This window comes from Monodon monoceros, unplaced genomic scaffold, assembly GCF_005190385.1.
Source record: "Monodon monoceros isolate NGI ecotype Baffin Bay Population unplaced genomic scaffold, NGI_Narwhal_1 Super_Scaffold_18, whole genome shotgun sequence".
Lineage (NCBI taxonomy): Eukaryota > Metazoa > Chordata > Mammalia > Artiodactyla > Monodontidae > Monodon > Monodon monoceros.
Window position 1 is genome coordinate 84,693,498 of NW_021703774.1, and position 27,758 is coordinate 84,721,255.

At 57.2% G+C, this 27,758-nt stretch overlaps 1 protein-coding gene across 4 annotated transcripts; it reads right to left on the reverse strand.

Moving 5' to 3' along the window:
* Positions 1-4,422: 4,422 nt before the first annotated feature.
* KCNC4 (potassium voltage-gated channel subfamily C member 4) lies at positions 4,423-27,588 on the reverse strand. Of its 4 annotated transcripts, none has more exons than XM_029230961.1 (4): positions 26,088-27,588; positions 14,251-15,187; positions 12,041-12,244; positions 4,423-4,596 (listed from the first exon to the last, which is right to left on the reverse strand). In XM_029230961.1, exons 1-4 carry the CDS (start codon positions 26,754-26,756, stop codon positions 4,427-4,429), a joined length of 1,980 nt encoding a protein of 659 aa, XP_029086794.1. In that variant the 5' UTR covers positions 26,757-27,588; the 3' UTR covers positions 4,423-4,426. The 4 variants fall into 4 exon arrangements, with proteins under 4 accessions (XP_029086794.1, XP_029086795.1, XP_029086796.1 ...); XM_029230962.1 differs by lacking the exon at positions 4,423-4,596 and adding an exon at positions 4,950-6,074; XM_029230963.1 differs by lacking the exon at positions 4,423-4,596 and adding an exon at positions 6,081-6,136.
* Between the last annotated feature and the right edge of the window lie 170 nt (positions 27,589-27,758).

Consider the following 27,758-nt stretch of genomic DNA (forward strand, 5'->3'; position numbering starts at 1 on the left):
GACATTTGGGAGGGATAAGGGAGGACACAGTTGAGCACTTACTCATGCCAGGCCCACCTCTGCCCCTTCATTCATTCATAAAACATTTATTTCACACGGTGCTCGGCCCCAGGTACTTACAGAAAGGCAGGCAATAGACAAATACAGTTACGAGGAAGAAAGTACCATGAAAAAAAATGAGCAGCTGCAGTGACAGAAAACAACACAGAGGTAGTGGCAGGGGGCAGGGGGCGGGGGGGGGGGGAATCACCAGGGAAGAGACACTTAAAGCCGGGCCCAAAGAGTGAGAACTCAGCCAATCAAAGGGGTCGGGAGAGGTGGGGCACAGTGGTCCACATGAGGGAACAGCATGTGTAAACTACTAAAGGGGGAAGAGGCTGGTACGTGTGAGAAAGTTTCCCGGGGGGCAGAGGGAGGGGCAGGAATGATTTGCTGAGGCAGGAAGAGGCCTGATGAACAGCAGGGCCTTGAGGGCTCGCCTTTCTTTGAAGAAGTTTGGATTTTGTTCGAAATACAGTGGGAATCCAGCCACTGACGGTTTTAGTCAGGGGTAGCACGATCTGATTTCTGTTTTAAGAAGCGCTCTCTGCTGGGTGGAGGCTGGCTGGTAGATGTCAGTGGGACCCAGGGAGACCAGGAAAGAGGAGATGAAGCCCACCTTCAGAGTTGGAGGGGAGAGAGTGGGAGATGGAGAACGTGTGAAACACATTTCAGAGCTTGGAATGATAGAACTCGCTAATGGCTTGGAACGGGGGCGGGGTATTGTTAGATATTTTAATCTACTGGTCTTTTGGCCTACCTCCCCTATTAGAATGTAAGCTTCATGAGGGCAGGGATTCCATTGGTCTTGTTCACTATTGGTTCCCCAGGACAGAGTATAGGCATTTAATACAGATGTAATGCACGGCGAGTGAGCTGAATTAAGGAATGAGAGGGCGGGATTAATGATGACACCTCAGTTTCTTGCTCAGCCTCAGGGAGAGGGGCCACGCCCTCTCTCCACACCAGGTATTGTGAGTTAGGAAGCAGAGACCCTAAGTCAGCAAAAAGCACAGCCCTGCAGTTCCAGGAGACTTTTATGGAATAGCCCTAGAAGTAGGCAAGTATGGCGGGCGGGGGCCCGAGAGAGCTATGGGGAAAGGAGAGGCTTCCAGCACCAACAGCAGAAGGCCCCTCTGACCTGGAGCCACAGCTGTCCTCCTGGCTCCCTCTCAGCCCATGATGCTGTGTTCAAAGCCAACTGTGGTCTCCCAGGAGAGAGCAGGTCCCAGAACCCCTGGCAGCCCTCGCCGGCCTCTGGAACAACACAGGCAGTTGCGGCATGGGTGTGCTTACCACAGCCTGAGGTGACTGAGCCCGCTCGTGTGCCCCCTGTTGTGTGGGTACCAGGGTGGGCATGCTCAGGGGCCTGCAGCTGGGAGGTGAAGGCGGGTGCTCACTGTGGTGATGCTGTCGGGGACCCTGGGGGCTATAGGGGTGGGCGCTGGGTGCATGTCGTCGACACCGAGTCACTCTGGACTGGATGCACCACAGATGCCGGTCTCTGCTCCAGCCTGTGCAGAGGGGCAGGGAAGAGGCAGACAGGGAGTCTTCTACCCTAGAGTTAAGGACTTTGAGGAAAATCATGCTGGGAAAGGAGCTTATCTGAGTCCTGTTCAGAAGACCTGGGTTCTGGACCTGTCCCCACCATTAACAGCTGTGTGGCCCCATGTAAGTCAGACCATCTTAGAACTGGAAGGGGCCTTCTAATTCCACCTTCCAGGCTGAGCAGAAATTCCTGCCACGAACCCCCGGCACACGATCGTTCGGGGTGTCTCTAAACTTCCAGGATGGGAACTCCACTCCAGGACAGTCCATTCCTTCAGGAGTTTTGTTAGGAAGCCTCTCTTTTCCAAGAGGCCTGGAAGGACCCAACACCAGAGGTTAACAGTGTCACCTCCAGGGAGGACAGTGGGATTGAGGGGGGTGATAAGGCTTCCCAGTTGATTTGGTTTGGGATGCTTTCAGTACCACGTGTTAAATTTGTAATGGCAAGGAAAACAAAAAAGTCAGGTTTTTCTTGATTTGAAGCCAATCTGCCTTCCTAACATTTCCACCTACTGGTTCTAGGTCTGCTCTTTGGGATCAGAGGATAATCTAAACCTACTTCCCCTCTGATACCCTTCAAATACGTGAACTTGATCCCCATCAAATTTCCAATAAGCCATTTCCAGGTTGAGCTGCTCCTCACGTAACTTGGTTTCCAGACCAGTCCCCATCCAAGTACCTCCCTTCTGAGCATCAGAAAATAAAACTCAGTGAGTTGCAGAAGGAAGGAACCAATCACTCCTTCAGTTGGGTGTTACCTTATGCTAATTAATTAATGAGGCTGAGAAGGCATCCTTCTCCCTTTTCTGTGTGCGTGTGGCGGCATGATCAAATCACTTACTTCCTCAAGCCTTGATTTTCTTACCTATAAAAGGGGGAAAACAATACCTTTGCTATGAGAATCAACAGAGGTTAAGGAAATTAAAAACATTAAAAAGCACAAATCTATACTTTAGGTATGATGACCTAGAAGCCTCATTCCATTTAGACAGCAGCTAAGTGTAGGGCTCACAGAGCCAGATGGCTTGGGTTCAAATCCCAGCTTTACCGCTTATTGGCTGTGTGACCTTGGAGAAATGACCTAACATTGCTGTGCTACAGTTTTCTCCTCTGAAACAAGGATGATAACACCAAGCTCAGGATGGGTGTTTAGGAGCATTAGATGTATTGCCTGGCACTTAGGAAAGGTTAGCTGTTTGGTATTATCACCCCGACTCTTATTCCTTCACAGGGAGATAAGGGGCTCACCGAAACGAGGCGAATTCATGGTACCTATCTGAAACGTGAGGCCATCAAACCAAACCGGTCATTTGTCATTGGAGAGAGTTGCTCCCCCAGCCAAATATTTGTAAACAATGTTTTGTGCTAGGCGCTGTGCTGAGGGTGTCACAGGCCCTGCCTCACTGAACTCTCCCAATAGCTGCATGAGGTAGATACCATTATTGCTCCCATTTTACAGATGAGGAAATAGAGGTTCACACAGATTAATTAACTTACCCAAAGTCACATAATCAGGAAGTGAAGGAGCCATGAGTCAGACTCCCAGAGTCAGTCTCCATCACTATAGCATCCTGCTCTTTTAACCAGCTCCCTAGTTTGGGTCCCACTCCAGCTTCGGGGACCAGAGGGAGCCAGAGCCTTTGCTTCCTTGACAGCATTGTCTGCTGTTTCTGTGAGGTGGGGAGGAGGGGCGGTCCCCTGCTTCTCTCACTGAACTCTGCCCTCCTGCACACTGCCCCCTCCCCTTCCCCCTCCAGGGGTCTGAGGGTGTCACCGGGGACCCCAACTGCATCTCCTTGGGTCCCCTCAAGCCCCCCTGGCATTGGGTACCCTTGGGCTGCCTGCTGGGTTCTCAGCCCCTGACCATGAAACGGTTCCACATTGATCAACAACAACAAAAAAAGTAAAAGAAAAAGAAAAAAAACCCCAAAATACCCAAACCCCATTTTGGACATGGGCCCTGATGCGTAATATCGTTATGGAGTCGGCAGTGCATCCCGTCCCCTTATTGCCAGGTCAAGCTTCTCTGAGGCGAGCCTGGCTGCAAATGGCTTTCTCCGGTCTGGGGGAGCCGTAGCCTCTACTTGCCCTCCACTGCTGGAGGAGAGATTTTATCTTTAATTGACAACTGGCTGCCTGCCATCGCCTTGCCTCTGCTGGCCCAGGCTCCAAGTGCGATTTTCTCTTTGCTTCAGGGACAGGCTTCCCCTTACTTCTCCCCTCCCCTCAGCCCTGCCGTCCTCACCCCCTGCTCCCTGGTGTGCTCCTGTCCTTTCCTGGTGTGACTGGACCAGGCAATCTCAGAAACCTGGGGAGAAAAGCTGAGAGCAACAGGAAATGGGTGAGGAGGGAGCTAACACTTACCGTGCATCTACTGCATGCCATATGCAGACAGATGACACTGGGCCAGCCCTTTACACTCACTGGCTCTGAGACAGGGGCTATCATTATCCCCATCCTACAGGCAGGGAAACTGAGGTTTGGCAAGTTGCCCCAAGTTACCCAGCTAGGAAGTGGCAGATCAAGACCCTGAACTGAGGCCCCTTTGACGCTAAGTTTACACCTGGGATAAAGAGTAAAGAGAGCACACATGTGCCCAGGCCTGGCTACATAATCCGCGGAGCCCAGTGCAAAATGAAAACACAGGGCCCTTCTTCAATAATTATCAGTAACTTCAAGACAGCAACAGCTGAGCATTAAGTCGGTTGTGGGCCCTTCTGAGTGACTGCACAGGTGGCACGGCCCTGAAGCCAGCCCCGCTCATTCCCCTGTGTGAGTGTGACAGGGACAACAGCGAGGGATGACGTCTGAGCATCACTCACCACCACCCCCATCCTATCTAGGCCCAGGACCATTCACTCCCCAGCCCTAAGTGGTCCCAGTTGTGCTCCCAGCCCCTTGTCGGCCTCAGTTCATCAGCCATCCATCCAGTCATCACAACGACTTCGGCATCCCCAGGGCCTTGGCCAACATAGAACTGGTGCAATTTCAGGGAAGAGAAGATGCCCCCTGCAAAACAAGCAGGAATACAGTGGGACCCCCTAAACAAACAACAGTCTCTTCTTCCATGTTACTGCTGGGGGTGGTGGTGGGGCGGTGGCAGCAGTGGAGATCACTGCCCAGAAGCCCGGGGTCCCAGGCTAGTCCTCTTGGCACGACCTTGGCCAGATCACTTTTCATCTCGAGCATTTCATGTCTGGCTCTAAATGCAGGGGTTGGGCTGCACTGGTGATTCCTGGTGGGGGCGGGTTACGAGTGTGTTGCATTTCTCAGGTGTTGGGGGTGGGGGAAGCCCGGGGAGGTCCCCACAGATACAGAAAGGAGAGGCAGAGGCAGTCACTCACACAACGAGCACGGCAGGACGCTCCAGATGTCTTTATTGGGGCTTGAGCACAGCATGACAGTCAAAGGCATGCAGACAGGGCGGCAGGGCCCAGCCTAAGCATGCCTCAGACACACGAGGGGACAGCTTTAGAAAAGGACAACCAACACTAGGGAGGGGCAGGGCGGGCTGGGAGTGGGGAGGGAGGGCCGACGCAGGGGCAGAGGCCAAGGTCGAAGGGGGCACCTGGCCTCGGCTATTGCACGCATACTCTGGCCACTAGCCAGGCAGTGCTGTATTGCAGCTGGTCCCCGCTCGCCCGCAGCGTTCCCTTCTTGGACCCCTGAGCCAGGTGGGCAGACAGACCCCTCCCCTGCCCGTCCGCCCAGCAGCATCTTTGGAAACAAATGGACGAAGGCGACAGAACAAAAAACCAGAAATAAAAAAAGACGAAACACCCCCTCAGTCAAGGACACAGGGAAGGTGGAGAAAGGAGTGGAAGAAGGTGCAGAGGAGCCCCGGGAAGTCCCCCAACAACTGGGGCGTGGGGTGGGAGGTAGAGCCCCAATCTGGGATGGGGTGAGGCTAGTGGAGCAGTGACCCCAGGGGGCAATCTGGCCTTCCGCAGGCCTCTGGACCACAGGGGAAACACTCCCAAGAGGGAGAGTCTAGCCGGGGACCACCCAGCTGGACTGGCAGTTCCCAGGTACACTTTTCCTGGGATATTCCACACACATATTCAGCAGAAACAAGGAATCAGTGAGGGGGAAGGGAGTGAGGGTGGGGGTGGGGCGAGGGCCTGGGGAGACACAGCCTAACGAAGAAGACAGACCACCAAGAGCACATGCACTACACACAATAGTATAGTATGTATGAATATAGACACTATATGTGCATATATATCTCTTCAATGTACAACAGAACAAGAACATCAGACCCAATGGCTCTGGGCCCCGAGGGTCACATGGGAGGTTTCCCATCAGTCCTGCGCAATCAAGGATATCTGAGTCTTTCCCAGCGAAAGATTCTTGCCTGGGTTCCAGAGCTGCCCTAAGCCTCTGGCTTTCTGTCTGTCTGCCTGTCTCTCTCACGTTGGTGCCGCTTTAAGAGAGGGTGAGGACTTCAGCCTGGGCATAGGTGGACGAGAGGGCATCTTGGCAGGTCTCTGTGTTTAAAGAGCACAGGTGTGAGACACTTGGACACACACTTTCGGCTCAACATTGCCTTCTTGGGGGAGTTGGTGGGTAAGGAGTTCAGCAAAAGAAAGGGAGAAACAAAACACGAGATGTTAGAAGGAAGGCAGCTGCTGACCTATAGGCAGTGGGTTGAGGAGTAGGCCAGGAGCGGAGCTGGAAGGTGTGGGGCCCAGAGCTAAGAGTCCAGGAAGAGTGGGGACGGGGAGGAAAGGGGGTGAGCCCTTCATCACCCCTCTGCCAACCCAGCACTGGGCCACAGTGACCCATAGGTGATGTTACAGCTTATCTCCGTGCCTGTTAGGTAATGAGCTCCAGGAACCAGGAGACCTCAGGTCCTCAAAGCTGCAGTGCAGTGGGAAGAGGGACCACAGCTCTGCAGCCTGGCATGGAGGCAGTGGGAGAGGTTCCTGGCAGGGTGGTGGCTCACAGCCCACAGGCCATCACCTGGGCTGCTGCCTGCCCAGCCTGTGCTCCCCCCTGACATAGCTCCATCTGCTGTCACCACCTGGGGCTAGTCCATTGTCCCAGGGAGCTGGTGAGGAAGGCTCCTGAGTGTGCTGCCGTGTCATGCCCAGTCCCCTTCCTCAATCTGGCAGGAACAGAGTCCCAGCAGCTGGAGGGTGAGTGCTGAAGGGGAAGGTCAGGAAGGACGACTGTGCCCATCTCAGGAGAGACAGCAGGAAACCCAACCCCTCAGTGAGCCCTTCTCGGCATCTCCTCCTCAGCCTGGGACGGCAGTGGCCTGGGCCTTCCCTTGCCCTACCTTCTCAACTGGGGCACAGGCAGGGCAGGCAGGAGGCTGCTGTGGGGGCAGGCATTATGCCAGAGAAGGCGATGTTCTCTGGCCAGGGCAGAGGGGGCCCTCGTCTTCCAGGAAGCTCTGTGAAAGGGCAGCCGGAGCTGTTATGCAGCCTCCCCTCTGACTCCCATGCAGTCTGGGCTCTGGGCTGAACAGGTACTTTCCCCTCTGGCTCCAGCTCCCAGCCACCCCTCTCAGAAGCCCTGGGGGCTGAGAAGTGGTCTCTAGGGTTGTCAGCAGCCCTGGTACAAACTGGAGGTGTAACAACTCCTAAGCGGGCTGCTTCCCTGCTCTACGGGGAGCGGCTGGGCCCCAACTGCAGGGGAAAGGCTGTTAGAAGCCAAAGTAATGGGTGGAGGTCCAAGTCCAGGTCCAAGATAAAGCAAACTGCACTCTCAGATTGTGGGTGGGAGGGAGAGCCCTCTCCTGAGGAGGGAGGCCCAAGGCCTGGGCAAGCCTGAGGGCCATGCAGGCAGCCGCCTCCCCAGGCGGGGCCTGGTGTACAGTGGGGCTCTGTAAACTCCAGGGCTCACTTTGCCCTTTCCGAGGGCCCTGAGGGGAGCTGGGGCAGGCAGCCTACTCAGCTCTCCCGTCAGCTCACGCTCAATCCTGTGTCAACCCTACAGAAGCCAGAGAGACAGGAGGGGTGTGTGGGAGCCCACCTCCCAAGGCACTAGGGGCTCCAGCCTGGCACTCCTGCATCATGTCGCCCAGAGACATCTGTGCCCACCACGGGGGTGCCGTGAGCATGCCCGTCCCTGTGGGAGGGAAGAGAGGGAAGGAGGCGGTGGGTGCCGTGGAAACTTGGGCTCCTGACAACTTGAGGGCTGCCACAGAAATAGCCGCCTCAGTTCCCTGAACCAGAAAGGCAAGTGAGAGGAGAAAACAGCTGTGGTGCCCGTGCTACACCGGACACCCAGCTCCTTGTGTCCGTGTCAGAGCCAGGACCCCTGCACCAGGGAGCCCGGCCGGAGCAGGACCGAACCCATCCCCCCGGAGGAGAAGCTGGGTTCTCAGACTGGGCTGGAAGGGTAGAAGGTGCCCTGCTCTCCAGGGCTTCCCTCTCCGTGTCCCCTTCTGAGGGGCAGTGACATGGATGCCCCTGTATCTTCTCAGCTCTTCTTCTCGTCATTCTGAGAGCAAGCAGGAGGCAGGCCCCACAGACCACAGCAGGGCTGGGGGAGCCGAGGACCCACCTTGCACAGACTTTTCTGGAAGGGATACTCCTGTGTCTGCCCAAGGCTGAAGAAGGCACTGAAATGGGGATGCTCCTGGAACAGGCTCTTCATCAACCCTCCAACCCCATGAAACGGTCTGACCTTTCCGCCCAGCTCACCTTTTGGGGTGGCCTCCAGAATCCCCAGCCTCCTGCCAAGTCCCAAAATGCTGTCTGGCGGTACCTATCTCTGCCCACTCTGGAAGGAGCAGACATGGACCTTCCTTAGTCATTCCCTCGACCAAGTTGCATAATCTGACTCTAAAAATTGCCAGGCACACGGCTCCGCTGCCAGGTCTAATTCCCATCAGGTGAAACAGGCAATGCCTTGGCTGAGGTGTTCCGAGTTCCTGGGCTGAGGAGGTCCTGGAGAGCCTGGCTGGTGCGCTGGGGAGGGGCCCCCTGCGGCTCGGCCCACCCTGGGCGCCGCAGGCTGCCCGTCAGCGAGCTGGTGGGGGCAGGATGGCTTCAGTCCCTACACTTCCCCTCAGCTGCCCCTGCCCAGGGTGCACCCCTGCTCACTCAATGACTCACAGACCTGTGTGCTCCCTGGCTCGTTAGGTAAATGAATACACTTAATTATAGAAATTAGATGAGTCTCCGGTTCTGGCAGCGATACAGAGCACAGAGGCTGGGTGGGAGCGGCAGGTGACTCAGAGGCAGCGCTGGGAGTTGGAGGGAGCAGCAGAGGAAGAAGAATTGTCGGGGAAGCAGAGGAAGCAGCGTGGCAAGCGATACTGCAGCTCGGGGTGCAGATGGGATGCTGGGCTCCGCTGCTGGGCGCCACCCCGAGAGGAGGACATCCCCGCGCCTACGCAGCCAATCCTTGGGCTCTGACTCTAGGAACTCCCACCTGCACCCCATGGCAGGGCTGGAGAACATCAGGTGGCACCGCTCCCCCAAGGAGTCAAGCCCTCACACACTGGCAGAGATGCCCCAGGGGACAGCCTTATTCCTGGCCGGTCTGGGTGTGGGATTGACAGACAGACAGACAGAGATGTTCAGTTGCAGGCTGTTTGGTTACTTGTTGAAGGCCCCGAGGGATGGAAATGCATTTGCTGTGATCTAGGTGGGACCCTGCGGGGGAGGCAGGGCCCAGAGACACAGTCCTGGGGGTGACGGCACCCTCAGCTCAGGACGGGAGCGAGCGGGATAGAAGGCCTGCAAGTAATCTCTCCCTCACTCTCAGGTCCCAGAGCTGGACATTTTGGGGAGCTGGGTGCTGTGGAGGAGAGGCCTGGGGGCCTGAGTTCTCCTGCATCCCGCTGTCTCCCGCAGGCCCAGGAGGGACGAGGGCTGGAGGCATGTGAGTGTGCCTGTTTGTGCGCGTGCGCCCAGGGGCGGGGTGAGCCGAGGGTGCAGCTACGGGGCTGAGTGTCCAGGGGGTGGGCTGGGGAGGGCGTGGAAGGGGTGGGCGAGCAGAAGCTTTCTTGGGGGGTAGGGTGAGCTGTACCGCGATGCCAGTTGAGATAGCCCCAGACTGGTTCCAGCAGCTCCTGCTGTGCTGTTTAGGCTCCGGGACTTTTCACAGCCTTGGTGAAGAAAAGGCACGTGGGTCAGAGGGGCACAGCTCCTTGCCTGAGATGCTCCATGGGATCCACGTTCCGGGGACCCTACAGGGCGGGCAGCCCCGGGACTGGGTGGAAGGGTCTGGTCCCCCTGGGAAAGGCTCCCTGAGTCTCTCTGGTCTCTGGATGGACCCCTGGGCCCCACACTCAGCTGACCTTTGCCCTATCATTGTCCCCAGGTAGATTTCCCTCCAGTTGCATGAAGCCCCTACAGCCCTCAGTACCCTCCTTACTCAACCCTAAGACGCCCTAATTAGCACTCACCACTTTCCTTCCAGGGAGTTCACCTTCAGTCACATGCACCTACAGGGTCACATGGGTCTGTGCTGGTGGCCGGAGGAGGCCTGGGCCCACTCACTCCTGGGCCTGAATGTAGCCCAAGTGCAGAGAAGTGTGGCGTGGTCTGGCATGGGGAAAGTTGCCGAGCGCGCACTGGGAGTTTGGCGATGCTAACTGCCACGCTTGCTTAGCAGGGCCTGTTTCCCAGCAACCCACCTGTTCCCTCTCGAAGGTCACTCTAATTGGCTGAGCTACATGCTTGTTGCCAAGAAGCAGTGTGGAGGCATCTTGAAAATAGAGCAGCCGGGCCCCACAAGCAGCCAGAGAGATACGACGTGGTGGGACGCAGGCTCCCCAGCCCCATGCGTGCACACACACAGTCTCCTCCTTAGATGGGACCTGTTCCCCAGGCCCTCATGGTCCCTGTTCTGACTTGCAAGCTCACAGCCTCCTGCGCACCACCACTTCCACTGAGCCCCTCACCACTCTGGATGAAAACAGGGGTGATCAGGACTCAGTTCTGTTTGCTCAAGTCCTACGTGGGGGGTGGGGTCCCCTTCACCCCGCCTTCTACACCAGCCACTTAGCGCGCTCCAGCCAGAGCAAGACTCTGGGTCTGAACTAGGACACAATGGAAGCCACAGCACGTTTGGGGTGGGGCAGGAGGGAGAGGCACATCCAGAGCCCGAGGAGTGGGCTACACACAGAGGCCAGGGTTGACCAGAAGAACACAGAAGAGGGTGTAAGGAGTCTGAGCACCGTCCATCTGCAGCCCTTTAGCTGAGCCTCCGGGCCACCTCCAGGTTCCAGGTTGCTGCTCCTGCTTCTGCCACCCAATAGGACACGTGCCCAGCAAAGCAGGATGCACACCTCTCAGGTCTTGGTTAGGGTCAGGGTGCCCTGGGGATCCCTTGGGGACAGTGGCGCTGAGGAAGCCAGGGAAAGGGACTGGGAAGGTATCCCTGGAGGCTGCCTGGGCTGGGCAGGCCAAGGGACATCCCTGGGGGGACAGAGACATCACAGGCTATTCCTACAGCAGCCACTGCCCCTGCCTCACTCAACCTGCCTTTGGTCTGGGGTTTGGGGATGGTGGGAAGTGGCGACGGGGTGTTGGGCTGAAAGAAGGTTAGTTAAGAAGTGGCCTGCAAACCCAGGGAAGAGCTTTTTGCGGGGAGAGTTGGGGTTTATCCTGAAACTAGGCAGGCTGTTTAGAGAGATTAGGTCACAGCGACAAGGCAGGAAAAACAAAAAAGTGACGAGGAGCTGGGCAGAAGGGACACTTGGCCTTAAGAGCCCTGGCTCTCAGCCACCACTGGCTCTCAACCATCCCTAATCATTTCGGTCCCACTTTTTCAGGCCAGGAATCCCTAGCTCCACTGACCAGCTTCTGCATGGGGTCTGCTGATGGCATTTCAGCCTTCCCTTGAACTTGCCAAATCCTTCAGAACGCACTTCAGAGGGGAACCACTCTCCCTGTCCACCCCTCCCCCTGGTCACCCTTCTGGCTCTACCCGGAGTGAACAGTTCCATCTCAGGGGCTTGCAGATTTCGGCTGCAGAACCCCCAGTGCAGGACGGAGGAGGTGGGGCCTGAGCCAGGCTCTCTGAAGACCTCACACCAGCACCCCACTCTTACCCTGACTCCTGAGTGTGTTGGCATCTCCCAGGACTACTTACTCGGGGAAGCCTGAGCTGTGTTTAAGGGAGGCCTAGGGGAAGGCTGGCAATGGCCATGAGAAGCCAGGCCTGAAGACCACTGCAGGAACCAGAGGAAGAGAGGCAATAAAATGGAGGGGGCGGCAGGAGCCTCGATCTGGGGTCCCCTCACCCTCTAGCACTTGTCTTCTCCTGGGGGAACCCAGGGGGCTCTGTGTATCTTCTGGGGATGCTGCAGGCCTTTCTAATCCGGGAACTGGAATATCAGGGGACCCATCCTAAAAGCGAGGGTGCATCCGAGGCAGAGGAGATGGTGTCCATGGCCTCAGAGGAGGAGGAGACCTCAAGCTCCATGGGGGACACTGGGGAGACTCAGCTCCGTGGGGGCTAACCCCCTGCCCAGCCTGGGGAGCCATACCTTTCCGGACACTACCATCGGCACAGGCAAAGTCCCCAGCGCTGAGCAGGAAGCAGGCAGCTGCCTTCTTGTTTCTGTCTCGGGTGCCGGAGCGTCGCAGGGCCCGGCGCTCCTCCGGGGTGCGGGCGGAGGCCAGGGGCTGGGTGAGGCCGGCACCCTCCTCGTCTGACAGCACCGCGCTGGCATCGCCGTTCTGCTTGGAGTCTAAAGGGGCAGACAGAAGGAAGGCTGCATGAGGGCTGATCCCAGACCTAAAGCATCACTTACCCAACCCGAGGGGAGAGCGTTGCCGGAGCCAGGGAGTGGGTCTGGTCCTGGGGGGCAGGGGACAGGATGCGGGCTTCCCTCCCAGCCTTGGCCAGGGCCACAGATACCCTAAAAGCAGGGATTCCCCAAGTTGGCCCTTTGAGATCAGTCCAAGGCAGGCAGCAGAGTCGGCTTCCTCCCTGGGTCCGGCTCAGGCTGACACGCGGATGAGTTTGCATTCCCTAGGAGAATGTCTGGCTTGTTGGGGTGAGGGTAGCACTGCCAGGGCTAAACTGTTAGTGTGGCGTCCGCAGCTGTCTTCCTGGACCACCCGAAGGCACTTGTTCGCCAGGCATCCAAGCCAGAGTCAGTGCCTGAAGGATTTAAAGCCCTGTGCTCTCGGGGCTCCCCTGTGTCTGGGGAGGACCCCGAGGGGAAGAGGCTGCAATTCAGCTCCTACTGCTGTGGTCTCTAGTCCCACCCCTGCTCCGCCAGGCACGCAGCAGCACAGATGAAGCTGAGCCCTGGGATCTGGAGAAGGGGCGCTCCTTGGTCTGAAGGCAGTGGCCAGGAATGCCCTTTCTGTGACCGAGCAGTTAGGGTCAGGCTAAGGAACGGCTCATGGCGCCGTAGGTATTGCGGAGCCAGCCTAGGGACTTGTACATTTTGACATTAAGTTACCCTCTGAGCCCTGAATGGACCTCAGGGTAGAGCTGAAATTCCCTGGGGTACTGGCTGGGAGATTTATGTTCAGGGATTGGGGAAGAGGGTACCATTATGGTGGGGGAGAAGAGGGGGGCCTAATGGGTACCGTTCCATCAAGGTCTTTGAAAGACCCGGGCCCTTGAACGACCCCAGGGAGTGAGTGGCTCCAGCACGTAGGATGGGCACCCACCAACAGGCCACAGGTGAATGTCCCAAGTCAGGCACCTCCCCACAAGGACGAGTCCCACTTTGCCCCCAGAGCCGAGACAGGAGCTGCTACCTTAGTCTCCTGGCACCACCCCACCCCCCCGCTCCCCAACGGCCTGGCATCGACGGCCCCCCCATGCTAGGAATCCCACACCTCCCTCAGGAGCCCATCCCATACCTAACACAGGGGTTCCCACTCTCCAACCTAACTTCACGTTGCTGTGGGTGAAGCCGATTTCCTTTCACTCTTGACTCAGGTAGAAGCAAGCTCTCCTGGGGCGGCCTTTCTCATCCTTGAAGAGCACGATTCAGACCCTCAGGCCCTCCCGTTCCAGGATGCAGCTACCAGTTTCTTCCACCCTCCCTCTCCCAACACTGCCTGGGCTGCTCCCTCTTGGTTCCCTTCCGTCCCATGTTAAACCCCGAGCCCAGGACTCAGTCTAGCTTGTGCCAAACAGAAGGCAGACTCCCACCGCCATTACGTTATCACATTTATCAGGCCAAGAGACACTAGGCTGGAACGTTTGGAAAGAAATGATTCATGTGTTGATTCTCCTCAGAAGAACAGCTGCCCGGCTCTCCAGCTAATAAAGACAGTGCCTGATGTCTGTAAAGTGCTTTTAACTTCTTAAGGCACTTTCACGGCCATCATCCGTCTGGGTCTCGTCAAAGTCGGGGTTAAGACATTGACAGCATTCCCGTTTTACAGGTGAGGAGTCTATGCCCAGAGAGGGTGAGTAACTGGCCTGTGGGCACACAGCACAATGGCCAAGAAGGGATTAGAAACCCAGGCTTCTAATTTACAGCCCCACGCACTGCCCAGAGCAGCCTAAATTTAGGGGGATACTCACTCCACAGAGCCTGATGTTCAGGAAGCTATCAGAGAATAGATATTCAGCCTCCATACCGTGCCCTCATAAAGGCACGCCTTATATTTCGGGAAGCCCAGAGCAATAAAAGCGCAATCCCAAGTTCCAAGGGCTGAGTTTCCCCTGGGAACTCCCCTGGCCACTGGGGGAGAGGTGGCTTTCCTTCCCAACCCCCAAGCTCACCTGCCCGTTTCCTCTCAACCACACCCTCTTCTGGGGCAGGGGGGCTGGCATCACTGTAGGTACTGTCCCTGGGCGAGGTCTCCTGCGACTTGCAGTAAATGGGTGACTCCAGCTGGGGCGGCCGAGGTACGTGCTTCTTCCGTTTCTTGGGCAGCTTCTGCTTGGCCATGGCCAGAGAGTAGTACATGCCGAAGTTGTTGACAATGACAGGCACGGGCATGGCAATGGTGAGCACGCCGGCCAGTGCACACAGCGCCCCCACCAGCATGCCTGACCACGTCTTGGGGTACATGTCCCCGTAGCCCAGCGTCGTCATGGTGACCACGGCCCACCAGAAGCCGATGGGGATGTTCTTGAAGTCGGTGTGGTCATTGCCCCGCGGGTCGGAAGGCCTGGCGCCGATGCGCTCCGCGTAGTAGATCATGGTGGCGAAGATAAGCACGCCCAGGGCCAGGAAGATGATGAGCAGCAGGAACTCGTTGGTGCTGGCGCGCAGGGTGTGGCCCAGCACGCGCAGCCCCACGAAGTGGCGCGTAAGCTTGAAGATGCGCAGGATGCGCACGAAGCGCACGACGCGCAGGAAGCCCAGCACGTCGCGAGCCGCCTTGGACGACAGGCCGCTCAGCCCCACCTCCAGGTAGAAGGGCAGGATGGCCACAAAGTCGATGATGTTGAGCAGGTTCTTAACGAAGTCCAGTGTGTCGGGGCAGCACACGATGCGCACCAGGAACTCCAGCGTGAACCACAGTACGCACACTCCCTCGATGTAGGTCAGGATGGGCTCCGTTTCCACCTCCCGCCGGAAGCGCACACTGGTAGTATTCCCCACTCTGTGGATCTCCGTCACGTTGCGGTCGATGTTGAAGGCCTCGTGCGTCTCCAGGCAGAAGGTGGTGATGGACACCAGGATGAAGAAGAGAGAGGCAAAGGCCACTACCTATGGGCGGGGAGGAGAGTGAAGGCAGCTGTCACGGACAGATGCACCCAGCAGGGACTGGGCCCTCGGCCCGTAGAGGGAGGGGCCGTGGGTCACCAGGCAGTCTGTTAGGTGGTGAGAGGTGGGATTAAGGTACACAGTCAGGGGCTGGAATTCCCTCCCCAAAGGGTCTTCATCCCTCTGCTTGCGTGCTTTAAGGCAGTACGTCCCAATCCTTGTCATGGTGCACAGAAGTTAGAGGCTGCCTTTAGCTGGAAGGAACTGAACAGAGGACTATAGCTGCCTGGCCCTGCCTACTGCCTAGCTCTGCCCACCTCTAACCTGATCGTGCTTTGAGGCTTCTCAAACTGTAATGGCTGTATAAATCCTCCAGGAACCTTGTTAAAATGCCATTCTGATTCAGGAGGTCTGGGACAGGGCCTGTGATTCTGCATTTCTAACAAGCTTTCAGGTGAGGCTGCTTGCCCACAGACCACACCTCAAGTAACTAGGCTTTAGGGCAGTAAAGTGACCTGGACCAGCAGCGTAAGCATCACCTGGGAACTAGTTAGAAATGCAAAGCCTCGGGCCCCACCCCAACCTACTGAATGACAAATGCTGGGCAGAGGGTCCAGTAATGTTTCAACAATCTTCCAGGTAATTCTGATACACACTAAATTGCAAGGGCCACTACATTAAGGGATATGCCTAGAAGCAGGGGGCTGGCATTCTACCTATTAAGCTCCGGCCGTGACTCACCTCCTCAACCCCAAGTCCCAGCCCCTCCTGCCTGCCTCTCACCCTAGGATGTCTGAGCCGACTGCCCAGACAGTGAGAAGCGTCTGAAGAAAGACAACCTGCTCCGGGGCAGGAGACAGGGTAGTCTGCCCAGAATAGCCACCCTCCCCTTCCCGAGAACTGACATTTCCTGGGACACTGAGCGCCAACAAAAAATAAACTGCACCCATTGGGATCAGAGTGTGGCAACAGCTGATCTGGACAGCTGCTGGGATCTCGGCTAGAATGATGACAGCAGCACTCAGCAGAGGAACGGCTGGGTTTAAGTGTCCAATCATTATGAATGGAGATGAAATGCATGTGTAATAACACCAATTACGGAGACTTCATCTGTTATTCATGTGATGCCATTCACCACTGTCAGGGTGCTCCTTGCTGGAGTCCATGCCCCCTGCTGTTGTCTGTCCTGCTTGGTGGGTGGGGATGGGCTTCCTCCCTGAGCAGCGGGCTGAGCTGACAGATGAGGGAGGACTGTGGCCCCACGACCCCTTGGCAACCCCCATTGCGTGCCCCACTCTGATTTCCACCTGGCCATGGCATTGCCCCGTCTAATGATGCCTCTCAGAGATGCTTTCCTCCCTGGGAGTCTGCACCAAGACGGGTGAGGTGGGTGGGCACAACTTCTTCTTAGTACTGCAAAACACCAGTGGGGAATACAGGGGGATCTGGGAAAATAAAGCAAGAAGTAGCACATAAAAGGGCTTCTGGAGCAGGAGCGAGTCGGAGGAGGGAACTTTGGGAATGAACATTCATTACCCGGCTATTCTGTGCCTGGCATACTTGGGCACTCTACATGTGTTATCACCTTCCGTCCTCCCTGTGAGGTAGGCCCCATTATCCCATTTTCCAAAGGAGGAACTGAAGATCAGAGAGGTTATATACTTGCCTAAGGTCACACAGCCTGGAAGGGATGGAAACCAGACTTGAACTCAGCACTGTTTAACTCAGGGGCCGTACCTTCTCTTCACACCTCCCAGGCAGGGTCAATTCACAGACCCAGGAAAGTCTTCTCTGAATTGTCAATACTGCTCCCAGCCAGCTCCCTGATGACTGCTATTTCACTCTCAGGAATGTGTACCTTTGGCTTGAGACAGACACCCGCCACACAGTAAGACTTATTTATACTTGAACACGGACAGGTTGATCAGATAACAGCAAGTTAGGAGAAGCAGGGTAGCAGACCACAGACACGCTTTTCCACTTGACAACTCTGCCTGGAGCTTCTCTTGCCTGCTTCTCCCCCCTGCCCCATGAAGGTGAATTTCAAGTTTCCTTGCTGGTTTCAGTTTTCTTCCCCTGAGAAATGGGCTGTCAAGACAATACAGGTTGACATGGGCATTAGGCAAATAGCTCCAGCCTATGGGCTCTCGAGGGCCATCCAGAGATGAGCCGGTGGAGGCACCTGTCCAGTGGCCACGGTGATGCTGGGAACCCCGAGTCCTGGCACCGCCCTCCCAAGCAGAGGGCATTGGGGTAAGGGATGGGGTCAGCACATCCCAGATCTGCCAGGAAGCCTGGGAAGCAGAAGCTGGTGCTCTTCTGAGGAAAAGTTAGCCAGCAGAGTTGGCCCACCTGGGAGCCCAGCGTGAAGTTAATTGGTGATTTGGAAAAACAAGTTCAGGAAGAGCTGCCAAGGGGCTGAGTAGAGGGCACAGGGAGGGAAGGGGAGGGGAGGGCAGGGCGGGTGCTGTGGCCAGGGCCACTCTCTCACCAGCAGGGCCAAGGTGCCTTCCTCAAATCCACCCCAAGGGCTCCTTCTGCAGCAGGCCCAGTGGGTGCAAACCACTCCTCCCTCCTGCCTTAGGGAACAACCCCCTGAATTCCTGCAGTGTTCTCTCATTTTTTTTTTTTTTTAAAACACAGAACCATCCCATCTATTTACTTCTACCCCTCACTGCCACCCTCTCAGAGGATGCGGACAGGGAAAGGGGAGCCACACGTGTCCATTTCTCAGGGGCAACAGAGGCACGAGACAGGGCAAATGACTTGTTGAGGATTAAACTGAGGCCAGGTCTCTTGACGCACAGCTCAGAGCTCTTTCCTCTTGGCCTCTCTGACCAAACAGATGGGGACAATCCACTCCTCCCTGATGAAACCTACATGGGGCCTCAGTCTCCCTTGCGGCCCCTCCTGGATGGTCCCAGGAAGCCCTCACTCCCTGAGCAGACAGGTAGACCTAAGGCCGAGCGGTGATAGATGCAGTGGCCTGTGCTCTGGCAGGCTGTCCCAGGTGGGTCCCGAAGTTACAGGTACCCCTTCAGGGCCCTAAATTATTCCCCAAGCCAAGTTATTTTGTAAGTGGTGGCCCTGCTTGCAATCGGTGTCTTTCACCGGGGCTTTTCCCTTTCGTGGCAGGGATACTGCTTTCATTCTGCTTTCAACCCTTGACTGGGACCTGAAAGGGACCAGCGAGGAGCCGGCGGCTGCAGCAGCATCGCCCAGCTTAGAGGTCAAGGCCTCACACCTGAGCCTCCTATCCAGTGCCCCCACCCCCCAACCCTGGCCCATCCTGCGAGGCTGGCAGGGCCCCTCAGAGCGCTCCCCATCGGCCCCTGCCACACACGGGGCTGTGCAGCCTCGGGGAGCTGAGACTGAGGGCAAAGGAGAGCTAAGGAGCCCTGGGGTCAGCTGCCTGGGTGCCTCATCCCGGCACTGCTACTCAGCCAGGGAAACGGTGCACTCTGTGCCTGTTTCCTCGCTACAAAGTGGGACACTACTAGTGCCCCCAGTAGTGTTACTGTAGGATTAAATGAGCTTCTACACAGCAAGTGCCTCGCATACAGTTAGTGCTCAATAAATGGTGACAGAGCTGAGGAGGCGAGGGGGCCTCCGTGAACACCCGCGCACAGCTTCTGAGGACGAGTTGGATCTGGAGCCCAAAATATCACAAAGCCTTTGCTTCACAGAAGAGAAAGGGACTCGGAAGGTCATTGAATTCAGTTCCCTTTCTGCTGTTTTACAGGTGATGAAACTGAGGCCTGGGGAGAAGTGACCTGCCTGGTTCCCATGGCCGAAGCTGTCCGTTCCTTCCACTGTGTGGGGACAGAAGCATGGATTCTGCTGGAAGTCAACACTGCCCAAGCAGGGACTTCCTGGCGGTCCAGTGGCTAAGACTCTCCGCTTCCACTGCGGTGGGCGTGGGTTCGATCCCTGGAGGGGGAACTGGCATACTGCATGCCGCACGGTGCAGCCCAAGAAAACAAAAACCGAAACTGCCCAAGCAGAAAACCGCTTGTGTGGACTAGTTCGGCCAGCAGCAGCCCCTCTCCTGCCAGCTGGGAAGATACAGGAGGGTCCTAGCCTCTCTGAAGGACAGTGCTACTCCTTCGAGCTTCCTGCTCCCTTGGGCCCCTCACACTGGCTGGCTGTATCCTGTTGGGGACCCATCTGTCTCCAGAGACCCAGGTGTTTCAGCTGGTGGGCCAGCCCCGTGACCAGCCTCCTTCACTGAGCTCATCCCACAACTGTCCTTGGCGGAAATGTAAAGTCACACACTTCTGGACGCAAGTCCGGCTCTGCAACTTACTGCCCAGACCTTGGGCAAGTTACTTACCCTCTCTGAGCCTTAAGATCTTTGTTCATAAAATGGAAAATTGAGTACCTACTATGTGCCAGACACTGTTCTGGATGCTGTGGAACAGTAGGAAACAAAACACCCCTGCCCCTTAGACCTTCCATTCCAGTGGAAGGAGACTGTCAACAAATAAGTAGAGTATGTCAGATGGTATAAGAGGGAGAAAAATAAAGAGAAAGGAGGTTAAGAAGTGTGAGGGTGGGGGAGCTATTTCAAATAGGGTGGTCAGGCAAGGCCTCAGTGCCAAGGTGACATCGAAGCAGAGACCTGAAGGAGTGAGGGAATGAGTTACGTGAAGATCCAGCAGAACTCCAGAGGCAGCCGGGACAGGCAGTGCAAAGGCCCTGAGGCTACCAGCATACTTCATGTATTGACGGGATAAGAGTACCTATCTTATAGGGTTATTTTGAGGATTAAAAGAAATGATATTTGTAAAACTTAGCACCGAGCCTAGAGTGGCTCAGAAATCTGGCAGAGGCTGGGTTGGGGGGGGGGGGGAGGAGGTGACAGACACCAGTCATTGGGAACTGCATACAATCAGCAGGAGCAGGGGAGGGGAGCCCAAGGAGGAAGGGCCAAGGAGACAGATGGACAGATAAACATAAGAAGACTCATGCCCAAAAACCTATATTAAGGATGAAGTGTAGGAGAAGAGAAATTTGAGAACACAGCCAAAGACACTTGCAGAGGAAGATCTGAGGGGATGGGATGAGGAGCTGAGCCTTCTGGGGAAGTGAGATCCTAGTGCCCAGGTGGTGCTGGAAAGGGAGTGGGCAGCCCTGCGGGCTGAGAAGCAGGGAAGGAGAGGAAGTCTGCCAGGCAAGGCATCTCTGAGCTGTCCCTGGGCTCCTGGGTGAGGACCTGTACTATGATGCCCAGGTCCCAGCCGAGGGACCCCAGCTCCTCTCCCTTCATGGGCTGCCCAAGAGCAGAACCTGGCTGGCCCTGGGCCTTCCCATCCTGAGCCAGGACCCTCTGGTTCCGGTGTCAGAGCCAGCCTCTACCATGCCCAGCCCCTGCCAAGTTAGCACCTGGGGCCTCTCAGGGCCACGTGGCTGCCTAGAGCCGATGAGTCCCAGAAGGAATTCAGGCCAGTCCATATCACTGGCCAAGAACTTATCCAGACAAATGCAATTCCAGGTTCTTGCCTATCTGTCAAAACACCCCTGCCCCTTAGACTTTCTGTCCCATGCTGTCCTATCTCTGCTCTGGCTGGTCGCCTGGCCAGGAAATTCCCTTCTTCACTAACTCTGCATGGTTAAGCACTACCCACACTGAATATTTATTTATATATTTATTTATAACTGGCTTCCTTCTAAAAATTATTTAAGGAAGCTAAGTCACTATCACGCAGGGCCTACCCAGTTTAACTTCTATTTCCTTGTTGAAGCTTCCCTGCATACCAATCCCCCTCCAAACAAAACCTCATCTCACACAGAGGTGGGATTTATCACTTCCCCCTCTCACCTTCTACTGAACTTCATTTTTTAAGACTACTGTGGCCCCTCTCCTGATCTATCTTGTATTATTATTACCATTTCTTGTCACTCAGTTTTCCCCAACTGCCACCTACTCCACCTGATCTGGTTCTCTTTAGGAACAGGGACCACCTCTAACTCGTCTTTATATTTATAGAGGCCAGCCTGGCGTCTGGCAGGTAGTAAGTGCTCAATAAATGTTTTCTGAATGACTGAAGCCAAGGTGACTGCCTGCCCCCTCTCCTGGCCCTGGGGAGCCTGTCACGAGGAGAGATCATCGGCCTCACTAACTGGGACTAGAGGTGACAAAGGGATGCCTAGGAATCCCTCCAGGCACCTGGGCTCTCAAGACTCTGCGGCTCTCAGGGGTGGGTCAAGCCAGTTGCCTGATGGGGACCCCTGCCAGGGGCCAGTAACCTTCACCCAGCCCAGAGAAATCCCCAGCAGGGAGCTGGGCCAGGTGGTGGCAGGCTGGCTGCCAAGGAACAAAGTTGGCTTGAGTACCCTTGTGCTCAGCATCCCAGGCTGACGCTGACCACAGGTGGAGGTGAAGGGTCTGGGGGCTCCCGGTTCCCAAGGCCCAGCTGCCTAACTCTGTTCCTGCCTGCTCTTCCCCCAGCTCTCCAAAATAGCCCAAGTTTATTTTATCCCTTCCCCCACTTTACACCCCACCCCAAACGGAGACAAACAGAAACACCTCATCATCCAGAGACAAGATGTTCAGAGACAAATGTTGGTCTGTTCAGAATAAGAGAGGAAAACAGAAAACAAACCCAGGAGGAGACTGGGAGGCTGCCTCAGGGCAGGGGTTGGGGGAGGCCTGCAGCCCTTGGCCTAACATTGCTCCCGTTCCCAGGAAGGCGGTAGAGGGGCTGCCCTGGGGCATGCTGGCACTGCCCCCCTAAGGGTGCTGTGGAAGCTGGGGCACCCAGTCTCCTGGGCTCAGGTTCCTGGCCCTTCCTCACCCAGAGGGCATGGGACTGCGAGTCCTGGCCCTCACTCAGAAGCCTGTCATGCCCACCGACTGGCTGGTCCCAGGCAACACCCAGGCCAGAGAAGCTGGGGCCTTCAGACAGGGTGTGAGCAGGAAGCGAGCTCTGCATGTCCTTCCGAGAAGGCCTCGGTTTCATTCCTCTGCCTGGGCCACGGAACACCTAGTCTCTTCTCTTAACCAAGCCCCCTTTCTTTTTGTCCTATAAAAAGCCCCACAGTGAGGGAAAGAAAGAAAAAGCAAGCTCAGGTGTGAGCAATTCTAGGGAGCAAGGAGACGGGGGCTTTAGTTTGGAGGGAGAAGTGAAGGAAGCGATGGGAGGAGAGCAGAAGAGCCCTCCCCTCCCGAAGGGCCCTCCTGAAGTCAGAGGCCCTCTCCAAGCAGAAGCCCCAGGAGGCGACCGAAGCAGGGGACAAGCACAGACGTGGATGCACAAGATCTGGGCTTGGATCCTAGTTCTACCACCAGGTATGCGACGTTGAACAAGCCCCTCTGGGTCTCCGTTTCCTTCTCTGTAAGCTGAGGTTAATAATCCCTGCCTCACGTGGGTCAGATAAGGTATTAGAAAAAAGTGCAGGTGTGCCAGCACCTGACAACTGGCACAGTGGATGCCCAAGCAGTGTGAAACCCCAGCTGCAGCTGCCTCTTGGGGCAGTGGGATCCTGTGGGGTCACCTCCTCTACTCAGAGGGGAAACGCCATGAGAAAACTCAATCTAGGTACTGATTTAGCCAAAGGAGAGCTATCATCCTTAATAGGGCCGATAACTGGACTAAAGCCAGCTCAGCCCCTGGGACCTCTGGAGACTGGGGATGAGGAAGGTGAGTGTCCCAGGGTCCCATTCATCAGGCCTCCTGTCTGCCCTCAGAAAAGGAGGAAGGCCTGATCCTAGAGCTCCGGTTGCTGCCCAAACCCTGACTGGTCCGCCTCAGTCTGGGAAGCCACCCTCACCATTGCTGAGCCCTCCCTCTGCCTGGGACCAAGGGCAGTGGGCAGAGGGGGACAGGACCAGCCTGCCTCCTGTGCTTGCTCCCAGGTCAGGCCATGGGAACAGAACCACAGCAGCAGCTGTCCATGGACCCAGCCGCTGTGAAAGGAGCAGGGTGAGCACCCAGGCTGGAGCCTGCCTGAACAGGAATGGCTCTGCGGGCCAGGCCGGTAGCTAGGCAACAGGCTCCCATAATCAGCTCAATTCACTTTCCGTTTGTATCTGTTTTGTTCCTGTCATAACGCACTACTCAAATGACCAGCTGCTGTATGCAAAGAGATGCTCTGCCCTTACTGGCCCTCGGTGAGCGCCCCAAGCCCACCGCAGTGCTGCAGGCCCCTCCCTCTTCCTCCAGGGAGGCAGAGGGAGGAAGCCGAGGGAGGGAAGGTATGTGCACAGACCCAGGGGAGAGCACAGGGGCAGGGGGTATTATTGGCCTGGCGTAAACAGAGCAGGGCGGGCATACCCCCAGAACCCAGCACCTCAGACCCTCAGGCCTGGAGGCATAACCGAGTAAGTGTCCCTTCTGATGTCCCCAACTGCCCCTGGTTTTCTGATGTCATCCACAGGAGGTACAAAACCTCAGGCCACCTCCCAGACCAGAGTAACGAACGATCCACCTCAAAAAACAGCCGCCTTCAGTGGCAATAACATGTTATCACCCGAGGAGCAAGGGCTGGGTAGTGAGGGAGCCCGGGCTTTGAGTCACAGCCCACCGCTCTCTAGCTGTGTGACCTCAGGCAAGTTGTTTACCCTCTCACAGCCTCAGTCTATTAAATGGCGATAATACCTCCGCTGTAAGTTTACTGGGAGGATTAGAGATTAACGCAAAGTACCTGCACGGTGTGCTCAATAAATGGCGGTTGTTTATCAATTAATTTTTTAAACTTTTGTATTCTCCCTTGTATGTCCCAGGAACAGCTGAAGGCTTGCCTTTGCCTGTGCCTCTCAGGAGGCAAGCCCCTTCTGGCATGAGTGCCACCAAAGCTCCATATGGCTGTGCACACCAGTATTAACAACCAGACGGCAGGATACTTGGGGTGATTTGCCGGCTCTATTATTTATTAGTTAAGGATCTGTGACGACACTTAACACCCCTGAATCCTGGTTTCTTCGTTAAGTGGGAAGAATTTACCCAACCCAGCCCCAAACTTCTGACCTCAACTGGATTGCCCTGGCTGCTGTGATTCTACATCCAAAGGGCCAAGTATCTTGGGCTCCTGGAGGATTTCCAGGGGCTAACCAGGCTCTGAGCTTACTCAGAGAGCCCCGGCTGGACCACTCTGTGGTGAGTTGAGGAGAAAAGAAACTCACTGATGGTACAGCCCCTTGGAATCAAAGGGGGAGGAACCTGAGCAGGTGAAAAGTCCTCAGAGGCCCCAGAATGCCCGGAAATAGGGCCCCTAACCACCTCATCTCATTCCTGCCTCCCTGGCTTGCCCCCTTTGCCCCACTCCATCAAGCTAAATCTGCCTTCTCCTCCCCCACCCCCAACTTCGAAAGAGCCTGAAGGATCTGCACCTGACTCTGCCCTCCTGCACACGTCTCTGCCCTCCTGCACACAGCCAAGAGCGAACACTTAGCAAGGTTAGAGGACTGCATGAGAAGCCCATGGGACTCACAGCCAGCCAGGGCAAACAGAAGCAGCACCCTAGCTTTGCTCTCAGTCCCAGAAAAAGGTCCCTACCTTCCAGTGGCTGCCCTGGGATGGTACGCCTCAGCCACTGAGCCCTCTGCTCCTCCCTCCTCTTCCACGCAGGAAATGCATGTGCCCTGGTAGAGCTTTTATGCCAGCCTAGCCCCTCCCTGCAGCCCCGTTTCCCAATCTCCTGCCCTCCCCTGGGGGAGTGTAACTTTTTCTTCCATGACTGGGTTGAGGCCCAGCACAGGAGGTGCTGGGGAGTGCGGCAGGGCTCTGAGACTCACAAACATGACGACTTGGGATGCCAGAGGAAACTACCAGCTTCCACAGCAGGGGGCAGTCCCCAGAACCAACACATCACGCAGCTCTTTTCTGTCTCCCAGACAGACCCCAGCCAGGCTTCAGGCTGCCATCCATGAGATCAGACACCAACCCCCAGGGGTCTCTTTTTTAAAGAATCTAAAGCCATCCTTCATGGGTGTTTTTTTCTTTTTAGATGCCCAAGCCTACCTTCCCCTCTACCCGCTTCCACCTAAGCGGGTTAGAGGAAACTGGATTGACTTGGGGAGGGGATGGTGGGAAGGGACTAGATCTTGCCTAAATCAACCTACACTTCTCTCCCCTGCCCCCATCCCCATCACCTATTTCAAGCAGTAACCTGAACCAGGGCTTTCTGGGAAGCCAGTTTGTGCTGCAGTAGAAAGAAAGAAGTGGCAACAGATCTGGGATCATCACCAGGCAGCCTGTGGCTGGCCACTGGCTGCGGGAGCCCCAAGGGCCCGCAACATTAGGCTCTTCCTGTCTGACTCTCCCCTCATCCCAGCAGAGGCCAGGATAACCCAGGTGTCCAGGAAGCCTCAGGGGCGTGGCGTGGGGCAGGCATCTTGACTTATCTTCCTGGGATAAAGAAGGGCTCTCCCAAACCTGGATGAGAGGCCTGGGTCCTGGTCCCAGTTCTGCCTGTTACGGCTGAAGAGGCTGAAACCCGTGTCCCCTTCTCTAGAATTCATAGTTCCCAGCACACTGAGCTGCTGGGGGGATTTCAATGACATGGGACACAAGGAGCTGCCACAGTAGCCACTTACACTCTAGTTTTTTCCCCCAAATCCTGCCTGACTCCAGCACAAGGCCCCACTCCAGTTCTCCAGGACTCTGTCCTTCAGAGGAATTGGGGGTAGATGTAGAGAGGCCACCTGTGCAGGAAGAAGGGGGTGGAAGAGCTCAGCTAAGAGCACCCCACTCGCTGGGAGGGGGATGCCTTAAAGCAGGAGCTGGGATTAGGTCCAAGAAGTAAGCCAGGAGTGCAAAAGTGTGCAATCTCCTGATGAAGCGTTGGGGGCGAGGACGATTCCCCTGGGGGGCCCATGGAAAGCAGGGGAATTTGGGAGAGACGCGGTGATAAAAGTCGGTCAGTCTCGGTCCGAGAGAAGACCCAGGCTCCTGCCACTCACCCTGGCCGCCCGGGAGGAGTAGGGATCCTCGAAGAGCGCCCACATGCGGGGCTGCCAGCCGCGGCAGCCTCCGGACCCGGCGCCGGGGCCCGCACCTCCCTCGTGGGGCCCCAGGCGCTGCAGGGCCAGCTCCCGCTCATCGTCGCCAGCCTCGTCGCCGGGCCCCGCGCCCCCGCCGCCTCCGTCTGGGCTCTCGAAGATGTCGAGCGCCTCCTCGGCGTCGCGGTGCTGCCGGTAGGTCATCCAGCAGCAGGGCTCCACGTCGGTCTCGTCGATGCCCCAGAAGGTGAGCTCCTCCTCAAACAGAGGCCCGCACACGTCGGCGGGGCAGTGCAGCTTGCCCGTGCGGTAGTAGTTGAGCACGTAAGCAAAGACGCCCGGGTGCCGGTCGAAGAAGAACTCGCAGCCACCGCCGCCGCTGCTGCCTGCACCACCGCCATCGGACGCGGGCCGGCCTCCGCCGTCGGGATCGGCCAGCCAGGCGAGGCGGGTGCCCGGTAGGGTGCGCAGGGTGCTGCGGTAGGTCTCATGTCGCGTGCCGCCCACGTTGATGATGATCTTCTCCGACGCCTCGCCCTTGGCCATCTCCTCCTTCAGACATGTTTTGGACGGAGGCTTGTTCCCCGACTTGCGCCCGCGGTAGGAGGAGACACACACCGAGCTGATCATAAGAAGCGCTGCGGGGCTTCGGCTTGGGGCGGCCGCTGCCCTCCAAACACCCTTCCAGAGGAGGCAGCGTCAGACGGGGGAGGGGGAGGAGACCAGGAGGAGGCAGGAGGCCGCGGCGGGCCCCTCTGCGGCGTGGCCCTGCCCCTGCCTCCTCCCCGGGGCGCGGAGCGGGAGGAGTTGGATTTCTCGCGGGCACAGGTGGTTGCGGTTTGGGCTGGCAGCGCCGGGGAGGGAGGCGGGAGGGAGGCAGGAGGGGAAAAGGAGAGCCGAGGACCCAAGCGAGGCGCCCGGGAGTCAGGGCTAGCACACACACACTTCCCCCGCTAGCACTGGACACTCAGACGCTCGGGGCCCGGGACACACCCCCTGCACCCTCCAACAGACGGGGAAGCGCACTGTCCAGGCGCACTGCGCGCGCTCACACTCACACGGGCCACCCTCTGGCTCCCAGTCCGCGCCGAGACCCGGGAGCTGCGGCGGCGGCGGCGGCGGAAGCAACGCAGCAGCAACAAGTCCTCCAAGCGGCTGCCGGGGCTGGGCCGGCGCTCTCACGGCAGCCGGAGCTCCGCGGGCCCGGGCTGCGTGCGGTCAACACAAGGCGGCGGCGGCGGCATGTGGCCTCTTCCCCCCATTCATAAATCCAGCGCAGGGCACGGATGGCGGGCGGGGCGGAGCGGAACGCGGCGTTCGGGCGGGCGGGTGCTGCGCAGAGCGAGGCGGCACAAGGAAAACAAGCGCGCCCGCAGGAGCGAGCCTCTGGTCCTGCGTCCGCGGCTCGACAGCGGCGGGGAGCTGCGCTGCGCTGGGCGCTGCGCTGCGGGGGCCGTGCCGGGGCGGGGGGGCCTCGGACGGGGCGTCCTGCGCGGCGCCGAGCTTGGGGGCGGGGCAGCTCTCGGGAGCAGGGCTCTGGGCACTGCGAAGGAGTCTCCCGGGCGGTGGCCGAGCGGCCAAGGACACCTGCAGGCTTCCTGGGCTGCGACAAGCGGGAGCCTCAGCGCAGCG